The 17414-nt window shown below is 41.8% G+C and overlaps 2 protein-coding genes across 4 annotated transcripts in view; one reads left to right on the top strand and one right to left on the bottom strand.

The window, feature by feature from the left end:
• Positions 1-3345, bottom strand: part of fkbp16 (FKBP prolyl isomerase 16) — a 33039-nt gene extending 29694 nt beyond the window's left edge. The window contains exons 1-2 of the mRNA XM_077567578.1: positions 2216-3345; positions 1092-1261 (exon numbers count right to left, since the gene is read on the bottom strand). Of these exons, the coding sequence (XP_077423704.1) occupies positions 1092-1261; positions 2216-2624 (579 nt within the window). The 5' untranslated portion in view covers positions 2625-3345. The remainder of the gene's footprint in view (positions 1-1091; positions 1262-2215) is intronic.
• The window catches only part of LOC144053280 (RNA polymerase II elongation factor ELL2), an 83095-nt gene that overhangs the window by 31465 nt on the left and 34216 nt on the right, over positions 1-17414 (top strand). For all 3 annotated transcript variants that reach the window (XR_013294374.1, XM_077567576.1, XM_077567577.1), the window contains 2 exons: positions 6115-6323; positions 13131-13178. Coding sequence is in view for 2 of the 3 variants with exons in the window: in XM_077567576.1 (XP_077423702.1) it covers positions 6186-6323; positions 13131-13178 (186 nt within the window). In the remaining variant the exon portion in view is untranslated. The remainder of the gene's footprint in view (positions 1-6114; positions 6324-13130; positions 13179-17414) is intronic.

The following is a 17414-nucleotide window of genomic DNA, read 5'->3' as shown; positions in this document are numbered from 1 at the left end:
CCCGGCCGGCCTAGTTTCTTTCAAGGAAGTGCGCTTTTCCTGTATTAACAATCAAGGTACTAACTGGAAACATTCAAAGAAACTGCTTACTTATAAAAAATAAAAATAAATAATAATTTAGATAAGAATTCGTAGTTCTTCCACAAAAATAAAGGTTTGTAAATGCTTTTAATTATGCGAAGCTCCTTGTGTGTGAAATGCGCTGGTTGAATACTGCAGAGACGTCCATGTTTGTGGAATGTGGGAGCAAGCCAAAGTTATACCTGAAGACAACCTATGCAGGGAAGCCCCACCTGAGATTCAAACCCAGAACCGGAGAACTGTGATGCTCTTTTCCACCGTTTCCCCAAATAAGGCAAAATGAGCAAAACTACAGAAACAATTTTTGTGATGTACAATCATACTTTCCAATGTATTTAACTAATTTGTGCACGTAACTCATTTCCTCCCAAAGACGTATAAATATGTTCTATTTTAAATATTACCATGCTCCCAAAGACATATTCATAAGGTTTTTTAAAATGTTTTTTTTTATGCTAGGGCATACAGGAGGCTTTGATGCAGCCTCAGAACTGAAAAGAATGCTTGAAGCAATGGTAGTAATTACAAAAACGGCCAGCAGGTGGCAGCAGAGTGCAAGAGATCAGCCAGGGCCATGTTGCAAAAAGCTCTTTCCCTCACTGTTTTAAACAGATTTGTGAATAATGATAGCTATATTCTAATGCTAATTAGTGCAAAACGGAAACAGATACAAATATACTTTTTTTCCCCTGATTGTTGGTAGGTTCCATGTTTTTATAGCAATAAAACACAATATTCTGCAAGCCTTGCAAAATCTGTCAGAATCCAATAAAACAGGCGGGAGCGAAGGGGGGTTGCTTTCTTAATCTTCGTCATTTAACCAAAAGCAGTTGATGCAAAATTCATTAAACTACAAAATCGTTTTTCATTTTCATCCAGTAGCAACGGCATGAAAATGAATTCATTGAATCCAATGCGAAACCAAAGTCCTCTTGTTGGGAAATACTTCTAAATCTACCTGACGTGTAAACGTTCACGCCAGGGACTTGAAAACTCGAGGTGATCGTTACCTGGCTCACATCTCCTTCCCCGACGATGAAAACCAGCTTGCAGTCCTTCTCCACGACGGTTCGGTCTTCTAAGACGGCCTGCATCTTCACCGTGACCTGCTGGCCCCAGATGGGCCGAGGGGCCGAGGAGGGGGCGGGCCCCAGCACCTTCTTCCTCAGCAGTCGGTCGTCTATGTGCGGGAAAGGACACTGGTGCAATCATCTTAACTAGTGCTGCCATTCTCGAATATTTTTAGAATCGATGAATCTATCGATCAGTCAATCGATTAATCGACGAATCGGATTCATTTGAATTTTGTATTGAAGTGTATTACAAAAGCTTTTTTTCCCCCTGGTTACTGTTTTTTAACCAGTGATTATTTTTTACTTCGTATTCGTATCGTGATTTAAAAAAAATAAATGGGGATTGATGTACTATGTTACCGGTTCGGTCATTGTTTCCCAAAGTAAAAACAGATGTTTGTAAATATCCTATTTTGATTAAGCAGAAGATTCTTTCATGACGGACTACAGAAATCAGTGAACAATTACTGCTGAAATGAGACAATATGGACAATTTTAAAGTAAAAGATTAATTTGATAATCGATTACTTGTTGATTTGTCGATTAATTTGGACAGCTCTAATCGTAATGATGTACAGCACAGGTGTCCTCCTCCTTTCCTTCCTCGGGACCTGCGAAAACTTGCCACCGTTGTTCAGTTATCGATCTGTCATGCTGATCGGCCCATGGACTAAGGCTAGTCCGCAACGCAGGCGACCACGGTTCGATTCTCGAGCTGGTCTTTCCTGCAGAATAATTCTCTTTCTCTCTCTTCTCTCTCCCCTGCTTTGTGTTCATACTTCAGCAAAGTACTTTGAGAGATCAGGTGAAGCTTCCCTCAGAACCTTTCAATTGGTGCCGTGACCCGGATGACGAGGACCGCTTCAATACCCATTCTAAATCCATCCGGCCATTATCTGAACCACTTACCAGGTTGCACCGGGGATAGGCTACAGAGAGACTGGAAGAGTCACAGAAAGGCATGGAAGTTTTCAAACATTTGTTGCCAATTTTGCCATTCAGCTCCTTGTGAGAGAGCAGCAATTCGCGCAACAAGTACCAGATGGACTACTTTGTCATACCTGTTATGAACTGCCAGTCTTCTTTCAGGAACAGCTTCTCGAAGGAGATCACGGTCCACTCCTCCAGCGCATATTCTGGAAAAAGACTTTCTGCCGAGCTGTCCCTCTCCAGCACGTCCACCTCTGAAGCCGGCTCTTGGAATCGTACCATCTTCCAGCTGTTTGTCTTCTTCAGTTCCCTTCGTCCTTGGCATCGTGTCTCTGATCCTTCTCTTTCTGGTCCAGAGGAGTTTCTGGTCTCGGTGTTCTCCGGTGTGATGTCCCCTCCGGCGCTCTCACCTTCGTCCTTCTTCAGCTCCTCCCCCTTTCCCTCCTCGGGTCCGACCATAACCGTGAGCTCGCATGTGGTGTCCCTCACCTCTCTCAACATCGGGTCCTTGTGCTCCTCACAACAAGACTGTGGTTCCATTTCCCGTTCAGAGGGCTATGGGCACCATCTGCTCCAGTCTCGCAAATTAGATGATCTTCTCAGGTGCAAGTCAGTCCGTCAGTCGCTGAGCTGTGAACGCCTACAAACACCTTAGAACCTTCCCATGATGTAATATGAACAAAAATACGAGCAATGTTTCATGAAATCCAGATGGCAGCGCATCCCAAAATCCTGTCTTCATCTGTGAAAAAAATCCCACGTCCGTCCCGCTAAGAGTTGCGTACTTTCTGCAGTCGGCGAACACTTTGACCTCCGCTCTCTCTCCCCCTGGCTGGCGTGTTCTACAACCTCTGGTTACGCGGCAAAGACACACACAAAAAAAAGATCAATGTAAAGAAACGACGCAGCACCGCAAAACACTCTCGGGTGGCGAGCTAGCGCGGGCACTAATCTGCGGGATTAGAAGAGAAAAACCTAATCTGCCAGAACGTCTGTAAGCTTCTTAATGACTTCACCGTGGTGCCCAATAATGCCGTTTCCATGAATGCGATTGACCAATAAGATGGCAGGGGCCGGAAACTAATTTGCCGGTGCAGATCTTGAACACGACTTTTTGAAATTGAAGAGAAAAATGAAGCGATTACAGATTAGACAATGTGTTTGTTTGTGCTGGCTAGACACACATTTCATCATCATGGGATTCATTTATAATACCAGGTATCTGTATCGGGCCCAGAGGTGGCAAATCCAGGTCCAGAAAGTAAAAATCCTGCCACAGTTTGGCTTTCGCCATTGATGCTAGCTAGCTAGCTCCCTAGCAGGTCCCTAGCAGGTAAACGAGCACCATGGGAGCTAGCTAGGGAGCTAGCTAGCTAGGACCTGAAAGCCAAACTGTGACAGGGTTTTTATTTTCTGGACCTGGATTTGCCTCCTTTGTCTGCAAGCTAGCTAGCTAGCACCCATGGTGCTCGTTAACCTGCTAGCTAGCTAGCACCCGTGGTGCTCTTTTACCTGCTAGGGAGCTAGCAAGAAAGTTAAAAACCCTGCCACAGTTTGGCTTTAGACATTGATACTAGCTAGCTAGTTCCCTAGCAGGTAAACGAGCATCATGGGAACTAGTTATAGAGCTAGCTAGCTAGCACCTGGGACTAAAGCCAAACTGTGGCAGGGTTTTTATTTTCTGGACTTGGATTTGTCTCCTTTGTCTGCTAGCTAGCTATCAGCCATGGTGCTAGTTTACCTGCTAGGGAGCTAGCTAGCTAGCACCCAAGGTGCTCGTTTACCTGCTAAGGAGCTAGCTAACTAGCACCCATGGTGCTCGTTTACTTGCTAGGGAAAGAAAGTTAAAAACTCTGCCACAGTTTGGATTTAGCCATTGATGCTAGCTAGCTAGCTCCATAGCAGGTAAACGAGCACCATGGGAGCTAGCTAGGGAGCTAGTTCCCATGGGAGCTAGCTAGCTAACTAGCACTTGATGCTAGCTAACTAGCACTTGATGCTAAAGCCAAACTGTGGCAGGATTTTTACTTTCTAGACCTGGATTTTGCACTTCTGGAGTCTGGAGATTTGAGTTCTGGTATCGGACTCAGTCTAAAAAAAAGTGGTATCGAACATCCCTAAAGAAAATGTTTGTTACTTGAAAAGTGAAGTCATGTTTGCATAGGCTCAGGAAGTGATGCAGCCTCACGTGTTAGCATAGAAAATATTCCACAAGAGGGTTTTTGTTCAAGATCGGCACACGACGTCGCCTTCGCCGCTTTAATCGCGTGACAGATTTTCAAGCGCCACACTAGTGTAATGTGTTTCCTTTAAAAAATAAATTACAAAAATTGGTATGTCATAAAGTATGTTTTCTGGCTTTGAGCCCTTTGTGCTAATTTCAAAACAGCGACTTAGTCACACAGTTTAGCACATGGTGTTCTCAGACGTGGACAAAGTGGCCCAGTCGTCTTTTTATTGGTTTGAAAACAAGGCAGAGAACTTGAATGTACTCTTGTGGACACGGCGTCAATACTGCAGTGGCAAACTCGGCACAGACGTCCACATGGTCTCGGCCTGTTTGTAAATAAACACTGAATTATTGACTGTCTTGCTGCGTGATGTCCATCAGGGATTACAGCAAATCAAAACAATAATTAGGCGCATTTCAACTGCAGCAAATCCAGGGAAATTTCATCACATCTTTTGAGTTATGAGGTTACGCTGAAAAACAACATCGGCCACAACATACTTGCACAATGAGATCCAATAAAAGTTTTCGCAGCAGGAATGTGATACCGCTGACCTGAATTCAAAACGGTGACAAAAAAAATGGGTGTGCTGGTTGTATTCCCGATAGGTTGAGAGTTTTTATGATTATGGATTGAATGTGGAGGATAAATTGAGTGAATGTTGTAAACAGTTGAGGAGCCACTACATCCAGCCATTACAGCATCAAAAGTGCCAATTAATGACAATGTCAATGAATTAGCCACTTCCTCAATAATCATGTTAACTAGAGGTGTGGCAAAAAAAAATCGATTATCATAAGAATCGCAATTCTCATTTAGTACGATTCAGAATCGATTTTAAATGCCCCAAAATCGATTTTATTTCAATTATTTTATACTGTCTTGCCTTTCTCTGTGTGTGCCTTTATTTGGAGCGCTGTTCATGTTGTACCCGGTTTGGCCACCAAATTGTTGAATTTTTGAATCGAGTTATCTGTTGGAATTTTTTTTTAAATTTCGCCCACCGTTCTGTCTTGCCTCGTTTGGTGACAACAGAAAGACAACTAGAGAATGCCGTGTTTTTTTTGGTAGAATTTGCATGTGAATTCTGTCACGTATGAAGCTTAACTAAAATGAATTAATTAAGTTGTTGAAAAGTAGAATGTGAGACTTGAAGCTGGAACGCTTTGAATTGGTCACGAAATGTAGAAGGATGAGCTAAATATGTCAAATCTCTCATTTGGTAAATTTATTGTGAAAACTTAGTAAATTTGCTCATGTGATAAAGAGTTCCCAAGATAAGCAAGTTGGAATGGTTCAAATCAGTGAAGAAATGTGGAATTGATAGTGATGTTGCCAACTTTTTGGAGATTCAACGTTTATTTTGCTATGCCAGATTATATTCTAATGCTTGTCATGATGCTAGTGCTTGGGAGCCATTTTTTTTAATTTAGGTGGTAACGCTTGGTGTCAAATGTTTGAATCCTCAGTACATTCCAGTGTCATTATAACCAACCACCTTGTCGTGTCTCTGCACGTGACTTTGCATACCAATGCTCGTGTGTTTACAAACACAGAGACACGCGCACACAAACAGAACAATCCAGTTTGCCGCCAGCAAGACGGACCAAAATAGTTAAGATCGAACGCGTCGAGAATGGAGAGAGAGAGAGAGAGAGAGAGAGAGAAAAAAGTCAGCGCGCTCCCTCCCATAGGGCAACTAGTGTCACCTAGAAAGCGAAAGTAGAAGAAGAAAAGAAAGCATGCCTGAAGTGTATGCATGTGCGTGCGGCTCTGCTTGTGCTTGTGTGTGCGTGAAGGAGGCTGGCCCCGCCCCCCCGTGCCGTGACGTCACGGGGCAGGAAGTCGCCAGTGGCGTTCAGTTGTAGAAATGGCAGCGCTGAGGCAGGAGCGTCGTTACGGGCTCTCCTGCGGCAAGATCAACAAAAACAGCCCCAATCGAACACTTTATCACGTCAAACTCACTGACACCGCCATCCGGACCCTCGAAACTTACCAGAACTTGAAGGTAAGACAAATTATCGTCGGACTGCTTTTCTTCTTCTTTTTTTTTTTTTTAAAGCCCCCCTTCTTTTTCTTCTTTTCCTCTAAGTCCAGCAACTGTAAAATTCCTGCTGTGAAGTAATTTTCCTGCTATAATGACGGGGGTTAAAGTAAAAAAAATGGAGCCATTGAAATGCTCTCGGAGAAAGCAGTACTGAGAAAAACGTGTTGTTTTTTCCTGCTAAATCCACACGAGCTCGGCTTCTTGGGATCATAACAGAACGCTCCAAATAGACTTTTGACGAATGAAGGGATTTCATCCAATTCTCCCCGTAAGCTTTCAGAACAATTTGTTTTTGCTCAGTAAGAAAAGCCGATCTAATTTAGAATTGTGCTTGTTTACCAAAGAATAATCCCCCTCCCAACACCCCCCCCCTCCCCTCCTAAAAAAAAGTTGCCATATGACATGAGGGTGGTGCTAATGTTCTATCCGTTAAATCAGTAGTTGTCAAACTTTTTTGCTTGTTTTTACACCGAGTGCCACCTGGAAAAATGCTTTGCATGGCCAACATTAAAATACTGTAGTAGTAGTTAATAACATTTTTAAATGAATTCATGTAAGTTTCAACATTAAAAATGTGTATCTGTATAAAAGTTTAAAAAAGAAACCAAACCGATCGAGCTTAAATGCAAATGTAACTATTGCACTAAAATGTTAAAACAAATGAATTGTACTTAGTTATTCTTCTGCCTTCCACTGGAGGCACTCTGACCATCACTTGAGTTTATGTTGCTGTCAATGCAAATGCATTTTTGCTAAAATGTTCAATTTGGTCACCAAAGAGTTAAATGTAAAAAAAAAAAAGAACAAAAGTCCACTTTGACAGTATGTATGAAAGAGTGCATGGACTATTAAACTATTAACTTCCTGAGCTCAGTTTGTACCATAACGCATGTTTAATGTACCAGCTGTCAATACTTTGATCCCTCATCTCAGCGACCTTATTACGACTTGCTCCTCCCAACATGGACATAACACCAGCTACAAAGACATCATCATGGGGAAAAAGTGAAGGCTCAAGACAAGCAGTTCAAGTGTTGCACGTTATGGCCCTCAAATTTGGAATTTTTAATTAAATTTTTAATTTGAAATACACCTCAAAACTGCCCAATCTTTAAAAGGAAACTCAAAACTCAACTATTGGCTTCATATTTATAATTAGCTGAATCCACTGTCTGGGATCAACGTTGTTTGTTTGTCATTTGTGTCGTGTTAGGATGTTTTTTGTTTGTTTATATTTATTTAGCTTGTTGTTTGTCTCGTTTCCGTTCCGATCCCTCATTAAATAAGCTTGAAGTAGCTTCTAAGTTGTGTCTCTCTCACGTAAATGTATATTTATATGCCAGCCGTGCTATTTCAACATGTGAATCCATTGAATTGGTTTGGCAATGGCAGCTCTCGGTGCGCACTGGGTGGCACTTGTAGCTGGGATCTTCTGTGTTATTGTTTGCCTTTTTGCCCTTCTTGCTCCTGGAAGCATGCCCAGCTCAACTGGGACTCGCTGGGCTGTGAAGCGCAGCAACGGCACCTTTGCAAAAAAAAAAAAAAAAAAAAAAAATCATACAAAGTTTCCCATGTCACTCGCGGCTGTTGTTCTATTTGCACGATTGCCCACACAGGAGACAAGGGGCTGCGTGGTGTGGTTGTCCTCTGGAGGCCCGGTCCAAACAAAAAAAACAAGCTGTGTTGACTTTTTTTTTTTCCATTCAATTTGGTTTTTAATTAGTTTCCTTTAAAGCACGTGTAAGACATGCAGAAATAGTGAATCCATCAATACAGAAAATAATATATTAGTGCTCGATAGAGACATGAATAACAACAATGTTTGTGTTTTCACGCTATCCCCCTGACTTGTCAATAGCTGACTTGATTTAGTCTATAAATAGACAAAAGTCCAGTGAGCTCTGCGGTTGAAATGATTGATTTACCAGAAAATAGTGTGTGTGTGTGGGGGGGGGGGGGGATCAGTTACTGAAATACGAAATGAAGTTACTAATTCCTTCAAACTCGGTTAAGTTCTTATCTACTGTTTGACAGTGTAATCAAAATAACAGTTTTAGCTTTTTTTTCCTTTTCGTCCCTCCTGACCGGCAGGTGGCGGCGCCGAAACAGCACGGAAATCCCCCACGCACATGCGTCACTCCAGAAAGAATTCTTAAAAGGACATTTCCGGGGTTCCGGCTGACGTGATCCTCGTATATAGAAGGGGATGGTAGCCGGAACCGAGTCTCTTTGACCTTCTCGTGCGGTCACTCACGGGGTTTACCGTCGTTCTTCGCCGCGGTGGCCTGTGATTTTGTTGATCGGGGCAGCGGTTTCCCCGCCCCCTTTGGTTGCGACAGCTTGCTGTATTTTTGACTCTTGAAATACATAAATGTATGTTGGAGCTCCCCTTCCATCTTTACATGATCTGCGCTCCTTAGTTTGTGTGTTCCCTTGGTGGATGTTAGCGACTGTTGACGGTTACTTTGACTTGTTTTGACTACAACTTGCTAGTGTTGGTCCGGTTATTTCGTATCCTTTCCTAGCTTGTATTGCCTCGCAACTTATGCGGCTCCGTCCGTGAGGTCGCCAGCCACCTTGATAGCTTTGATATTGTCTGTTGACTTGCGCACACTCGCATCAATCGGCGGCTGCTATGGACGACGACGACGACGACGACGCTCGCTGGAATCACTGTGGCGGCTCCTTCTTGCCTGAAGAAGGACGCACTGACTGCTGTCTCGACTGTCGCGCGGTGGCGACCGCTGCTGCGACGGGCCACACTCCGGTGAAGACAACTGATGTCGGAAAGGCGACAGTGGATCTTTTTTCCTCCAAGGAGTCCATTCAGCAGCTCGCTAGGCCAGGATGCTCTGGCCCTGCCTTCCCACCTCTCCCCCCTCATTCATCTGACCCTCCATCTGCCACAGTTTGGCTTTAGCCCCTGATGCTAGCGACTTAGCTAGCTAGCTCCCTAGCAGGTGAAGGAGCACCATGGGAGCTCGCTAGGGAGCTAGCTAGCTAGCACCTGGGGCTAAAGCCAAACTGTGGCAGGGTTTTTACTTTCTGGACCTGGATTTGCTACCTCTGATTGCTAGGCCCATTTTGGGCTAGATAGCTAGCTCTCATGTTCTATTTTAGCTAGGGAGCTAGCTAGCTAGCACCTGAAAGTAAATACCCTGCCACAATTTAGCTTTAGCCCCTGATATTAGCTCTCTAGCTAGCTCTCTAGCAGATAAACTAGCATCATGGGAGCTAGCTAGGGAGCTAGCTAGTGCTTTTTTCATCTATAAAGCGACTGTGTGTTTTCATATGGACTCACTCGAGGCTTAACATCATCTTCGAATGTAAGCATTTTCTCTTGTGTCTTTTAGAAGCTTCTAAAAATAAATTCTTTGCAAAGAAGGCTTTTTCATCAGATCTCTTATCCAATTATTTTGAACACGCAAAGATTACACTTAATATAGTAATCAAATAATACCTTCACTAGCCAGCTAGCACCTGGGGCTAAAGTCAAACTGTGGCAGGGTTTTTACTTTCTGGACCTGGCCACTTCTGATTACCACGCCCATTTTGACCACTACAGCCTGCAGTTAGCTAGCTAGCCAGCTATACCTACACCGTGAAAATACGTCGTCTTCCATGGATGCCACAATTTACAGAACAGCTCTGTGTCGTTATCTGAGTTCCAACGCAAGAAGGTTAATCCCTGTTGAGCCCGCCGCTCGTCCGCCAGACAAGAGGAACACCAGTAGCTTGTTAGCTTTCGAGCTAACGAGCTCGCTTCTTAATCATTCACTTTTGGCAGGGTTGTTAACCACACTAACAAACTCTGTGGTGTGTCAAATAGCAGATATGTTTATCTTCACTTTGCAGTGACGTCAACATATTATTCAATTCATTATTTAGGAAAACAATTACTTAATACAAATGACATCCACTCACAAAGAAACTGCTTCATTCCCCCTTGTGGTGACCCGTCATAGAAGGGTCGAGGCAATTTTTTGATAATTAACACATTTCTTGCGGGCCCTTTATTATTATTCCGTGCAATATGGAGGGTAGAAAATCAGAACAATGCTCCACAACAGGGAGGATATTTCCCCAAACCATTAATAATAAATTAAAAGCCCTGTCAATCACCAGTGCAGCTGTACTTCACAGAAATAGGCTCATCCTATTAACCGTGTATCATGTTGCCTTAAAGGCATGACATTTTTTTACATTTAAAAAAAATTGATGAAAAAAATTAATGAAAGAGGCTTTTAATGAACTATAATTGGTTTCAGAAGGAGGTTTGTGTGTCCTGGGGTATCCGTCTTGGCCCTTATTCGCTTCACCATTTTAGAAATCAGCTGCACCCCCCCCCCTCCCCCAGGCTTCAAAGCACACTCACAAGTGACATGAGCAAAGTTTTGCGCTGCGCTGATTAATCACACATTCCTGGCAAGATTAAGCCCAGAAAGCTCCCAAGTGGCGACGTTCAAGTATGCGATACGACAGCAAGTCGGGAGGGAGGCCCGTGCCTTCATGGCGATCGTGGTCACATTTTTCAGCAAGGTTTACTCATCATGCATCACAATTGCCAGAACCGGCAGGGTTAGGGAGAAGGGGTGGGACAAAATGCTTTGAATGTGATATGTCGTGAGGCTTCCGATCTTCACAATCCTTCTCAGTGAAATAGCAAGTGTTATTAACTTTTTCAAAATGCTTGTAAACAATAGGCGCAGAATTGTGAGTGACTACCGCCAGCATGAACTGAACTGATGGCAGAAACTTGTTTGCGCTGTCAGATTGGTTTATTTTGGGAGATTGTGTTATGGTTTGATGAAACAAAGATTGATGGTGACAGCATTTGTTGTTTTTTTTCCAGTTCCAAATAGCAGTTAGCGTAATCACAAAACCTACATCTGTTAGAAAGAGAAAAAAAAATGTCAGGAAAAGACCATCTGAACTTTATTTGGGGTTAATCAGAGGCACTTGAAATAATGCCGAGTGTGTGCAGACATCCATTTAACATGAGTTTGAATGTGATTATTAAATAATTAAATTAATAAAAAGGTTTAGTGTTAAATTATTAATAATAATTTATTATTATTATTATTATTATTATTATTATATTAACAAGAATATTAAAAAATGTATTTTAAATAAATCTAATAAATACATTTTAATTGTATTTTTTTGTTTAGTAGTTATATAAATATTAATTGTATTAATATTAATTAATAATAATAAAATGGTAATTTTCAAATATTTTTTTAGTTTATAAATAAATAAATGTATTTTTTTATTTAATAAATATATAAATATTAATTTTAAATCAAATTAATACAAAATTTTAGTTCTTAAACACAGCCCAGTTATGAGGGTGTGCACACTTGTGCAACCACAATTTTTTTTTCAGTTTTTGAGTTGTACAGGTTATCGGTTGGTCATGTTATCTTGGAGAAAACGTGGCAAAACAAAATGGTTAGCTTGCCAGTAGCTAACAGAGGAGAGCCACAGTTGCTTGTGCACTTTTCAGCAATTTATTGAATGCCAGGAGAAGCTGCAGTCAGCTGCATTTTTTGCCCACCAGTCCCGCCTCTTAAAGGCACAACCATGTCTATAAACACTATAATTGATACAGTACTTTCCATGACATGTTTTGGGTATTTTTTTTTGGGTATTGAAATACATTTGCAACATGTTTAATAAGGTTGAATGTGTTTAAAGCATGCGTGTATAATATTCTCTCAATCACAGATTTTCACTTATCACAGGAGGTGTCGGAATCGTCGCGCCAATGATAAATGGGTTCACTAAACTGGGTCAAACACAAACGTTAAGGGAGCTATTATGGGGTTTAATTTGAATCGGAAAATCATTTTTTGATTTACTTAAAAGATGCATCGAACTGAATTGAATCGTTCCACTTTGAAATATATTGAGTTACGTATCAAATTGTCTTTTACTGGAGAAATATATTGATTCATTTACAGTTCATTCAAATGTATGTAAACTGACAACAAAAAAGTAATTGCGTCATACCTTCACAAACTGAGCCGTACCATATAGAATCCAATTGTAATCTTACTAGTGCTGTCACTAACGACTTTTCCAAAAATCGAGTTGCCTGTCGATTATTTCATTGAATAATCGACTAATTGCCCCCCCAAAAAAAAATTTAAGAATTTTTTTTTTATCCCCCCCAAATTTTTTTCTTCATAATTTTGTTTTTTTAAGTCCACTTCTTGCTGCTGACGCCCATAGGGCCGCCATCTTACGTGTGTCTGGCGCCAATAAATTCATTAGAGCTCTTTTTATTTATTTAGCGATTTTGACGCGGAGACATGTAGCGATGCTAATTTTCTCCCTTTACAGTCCAAAGAGACCACAAACAAACCCTAAGAAGCATCTTAGTTAGTAGTGGCAAATGCCGGTTGGAGTCCGTCAGCAATTAGTGTCCATGTGGGAACATAAAATAGTTTCCCGCCCGCCGGCAACTTCCAGGTGCCGCAAATATGTTTTTTTTATTGATAAATGATTAAAATAGCTTCGACCATGCATTTTTGCGTCGAGCAATTTTTGTGGTCGACCCAACTGACTTGGTCGACTTTTTTTCCCCAGCCCTAAATTTAACCAAATCGAATCGTTCCACTTTCAAAACAAACTGTTGTTGAATCGTTTCATTTGTTCCTGAGAATTGTGTTGTATTAAGAATGTCAACGCTTGTGTGAGTCCTACTGTACTTCCGCTAGATGGCTTGAAAGTGTGACTTTTTTTGTTTTTTTGTTTGTCCTGCAGGCATCCCTTCCTAATCAGACATCCATTTGCTTCAAGGGAAACCAGGGGGTAAGTCATTTTCTTTTACACACTCTCTAATGCATCGGAAATGAAATTCACTAATGACTTGAGGAGCGCACTTCTGACCGTTGGAAAACATCAAATACATGCGCGTCCTAAAGAGGTCGACCTCGTCGGAAGCCGCCCCGATCTGATGCCGTCTCATTTTCGCAACCGCAAACACGCGAAGCGTTAAGGGGAGAGGTCATCGCTTAGCTCGGCGACGCTGCTGTGTGACAAATATCTCGCAAGAGGACATTCCTGTGAAGGAGCAGCCCGAAAGACAGAAAGATCTGTACAACTCCCTCCTCAGCTGCATTTACCTCACAATCGTCCCCGTCTAAAAGAAGTGGCGCTAATCCCGGCAAGAGCCGATTGCCGGCACCAAAGTCACTTTGCTGTGTACACAAATAAACTCCCACGGGGTCCTGGAAGCCCAAAGACAGGGCGCACTGTAGCCCCGGGCTGGGCCAGGTTACTGGGTCAGGCCTGCAACTGGGGAGGCTTTGTTCGGGGAGGGAGTCGACCACCCCTGGGGGACCCCCCCCCCACCAACACCACCACCCCCACCCCACCCCTCGTCTTCATGCCTGTTGTCTGTGTGCAGACGTGACGTACAGTCATGAACGTGAGCAATAGAATTCTTCTTCACGTAATAAGAGAAGACTTGCCACTTCTCAGTTGGTCCGTTTAAGTGAGCGCATTTCAAGTGTGCTTTCATCATTTGATAGGATTTGCTGATTAGATCGCGACTGGCACGTCACATATTCACAAATTGCTTTGCCTTCCCTTCGTAGAACTGGACGATTGGGCGTTAATGAGGGAGTTGCACCCATTGGTGGGATGGGGGTGGGGGGCCAGATTAAACCGTTGGGGGGGGGGGGGGCATTGATGTCGGTGAAGGTGGCAGTCTGGCGTACGGCAAACCCAAAGGATAACCAGTATCTGTGTTTGCAGGTTGGAGGCTTTGCAACACTTCCTACCGTTTATAATGACTACTTACAGTGGAAATTGATTTTTTCATTTGATTTTTCCCACAAAATCTGACTGAAACCAAGCCGGACTAATTGCAATATTTCTCATAGGGAATCATGGAAATCCAATGTGTAGCCACATTTACCTTGAAAAAGTAACTGAGTTACTTTACTAATTACTTGTCTTTAAATGTAACTAATTCTTGATTACTTTATTTTAAAAGTACGGCGGCGTATTAGGGCCACGTATAAATGTATTTTTCTTAGGGGCCGGAGGCAATATTCCGAGTTTATAGAGTGGCAAATTTGCGAGAAAAAAACTTATGAGAAATACACGTAGCGTACTACTCGGATGTTTGTGCTAATACTTTTCAGTCGGGTTTTCAGATAAGGAGCATTCACACTTTGAAGCGTTGGGTGCGGCCAGCGACAAAGACGAAAGTCCACACCCTGAGGATCAAACATTTAAGTTAATTTTTTCAAATAAATATTTACTTCATATTTACACATTCACACATTTTGGTATTTTTAAGTCTTTAAGTTGATGTGTCAAATCTGCTGCTCTCTGTCATTCACTTGCATTTACCTAAAGTATGCTAGCTCCTGATTGGTTAGTGTTTAGTCAGCTGATGGGGATCAGGAAGTGTATGACGAGTAAAGTTGAAATGAAGAATGAATCCATCTTCATCCGATCAGTGTCCCACCAACGATTCCTCACATTAGACTATAGCAAATGTGCATGTTTTTTTCTCTTGGAATATTGCCCCCGTATTTATACGTAGCCCTAATACGCCATCGTATAAAAGAAACTAAATCAGATTAGAAGTTACTTTATTAGTTACAGTCAAAATATGGCGACAACATCAAGTTGACAACCGGCTCCACCAACACTTCATTGGAAGTGCGTTTTTAGGAGTGACGTTTAAGAAGAAAGTTTGTTTTTTGTTTAAAACTAAAATAAAGGCAACCTGTTTTGACTAACTTAAGTTTTTTTTTTTTTTTTTAGAACGATAAGTCTTTACGGATTTCACTTAACATGAATGGGCTAATTGTTTTTATTTTTAAAAAATAGTCTTTGTAGAACTATTTTTTTTTAAGGGAATCTCGTTTGGCCCGATATATTTAGCTGTTAATATTGTATTGGCAAAACGTAACATTTAGAATGTATTTATTAAATTTGGGGACGTCACATGTGATTTTATATATATATATATATATATATATTTTTTTATGTACTAGTGTTTTTGAAGCTAGATAACAATTTGTAAACAGACTCGCATCACACCATTGATGGAACGTCTTAGCAGTATTGAAATTGCGACTTTTTAAAAGTGTGGCACACGTTGCAACTGTTCAGTTGAACACATTATACACAACTTACAAAATACTTCAAAATGGATTCCAGGAAATGAATGTCCAAATCAAATGAATGAAAACTTGGGACAACATTTAGACGAAAAAGATAATCAAATCATCCAAAACCCGAATCATACGAAAACCAAGGTTCAGCTGTATTTCCATTCAGCACTTCCTCGTCCCCTTTTCCCAAAAAAACAGCAGCAGGTTCATCAGGTCACGCGTTCCATGTGACATTTGCCGCTTGTGATCTTTGTCCTCGCCGCGGCTTGTCACGCTTCCTCTGAAGGGGGCTTCCCAGGGCCCGCCAAAAACCACACCAATTCTTCCAATCACTCTTCTGGCAATAATCCAGGACTCTGCGGTTTTTGGGGGCCCGGGCTTCTATGGAGAAATAGCACGCTGGGGTTTTTTGGGCGCCTCATTTCTGGCTCGCGCGCTGACCTTGTGGCATTTAGTCCGATTACCGTCAATTGAATGTCCGTCTGTTTACAAGCAAACGCGTTCTTGTGAACGATTGAACTGATTAATAACAATCATGCGATGCCGGGCCGGGGAAAATGGACGTGATGCAATTGTAAAGAAATACGAGTCAAAGCGGTGCAAGAGCTTCGGCGTTTGAAAGGAAATTGTGGACTTTGAAACGATGGCTGGGGATTAAGGAATATATCGGGAGCGGCTCGGCGTTCCCATGCCGAGGAATTTCACATCCCTGTGCCGTTTTACCTCTCCGCCCTCGCCGCACTGCCGTTTAGCTGCCGTGAGGGGTCAACAACGCTTTTGAAATTGAGAGCCGGCCATCGCGAAGCGCTACCAGCAACCAATATGCTCAAATTAACATCAATTCTGTACATATTAAAATCTTAAAATCTCTCATGTGACCTCACTAGTCTAAACATGACATTCTGATGAATATTACATTTGTGGAATATAAGTAATGACGCAAAACCCATCCGTTTTTATCCATCTTAGTGGGCAGCCATTTTGCAACTTGCTGTGGACTCGAGATGACGTCACAGTTGCTCAGGTCTCGGCCAACGACCAACCCTAACCCTAACCCAGCTCAGCTGTTTTCTGAAGCTGCACTGTGTGATTGGTTGCTACCTGAGACCTGAGCAACTGTGATGTCATCTTCAGTCGAGTGGCAAAATGGCCGCCCCCTGAGATGGATAAAAACGGCTGGATTTTGCTGCTTAACTCCTATTCCACTAACGAACAATATTAACCAGAATGCCGTATTTAGACTAGTGGGGCTGCTTATTGTCCAAAAATCTTTTTTAGGTTGACTTCCCCTTTAAACAATATTAATCTATGGGAAAACACCAATAATTATCAATGAGGAAACATACATTTCATTTCAATATGTAGTGCTTTATTTGTATAGATTTCTGCAAGTCTTATGACTTATGTCTTATTACAATGTACGTAGGCCTGGTTTAAAAAAAATCTATATATCGATATTGAATCGATATTCCTTTTCATAATATCCCAATATCAATTCATAAAACCATGAATCGATTCAAAGTAAGCAAAGAGGAGTTTGCCACTTTATTTACACAGTGAATCGATTTAAATTATTATTTTTTGATGAAGTCATGTTCATGAAAACATACATGATTAATGTCACTGCATTGGATTCCATTTTAAATGTAAATATTCATATATTTGTTGTTCATGCTAACGCACCAAGTAAGTGCAAGAAGTTTCTACTATTTGCAGCATTGGTACTTCTAAAAATCAATCTGAATCGAATCGAATCAAATCGATTTTTGGACATTTGAATCCCCAAATGTACCATCACTGACAAGCTATTTTTAGAACAGGCCAAGGGACGGGCTACTTATGTGGTCCTTCCGGGATAGCAGGTGATGCGGGCACCATGTTGGGGGCCTCTCAAATTTGGGCTTGACTTATG

Source organism: Vanacampus margaritifer, chromosome 6 (genome assembly GCF_051991255.1).
Source record: "Vanacampus margaritifer isolate UIUO_Vmar chromosome 6, RoL_Vmar_1.0, whole genome shotgun sequence".
Classification (NCBI taxonomy): Eukaryota; Metazoa; Chordata; class Actinopteri; order Syngnathiformes; family Syngnathidae; genus Vanacampus; species Vanacampus margaritifer.
The sequence above is the reverse complement of the archived record's forward strand: the minus strand, read 5'-3'. Positions and strand labels throughout refer to the sequence as shown.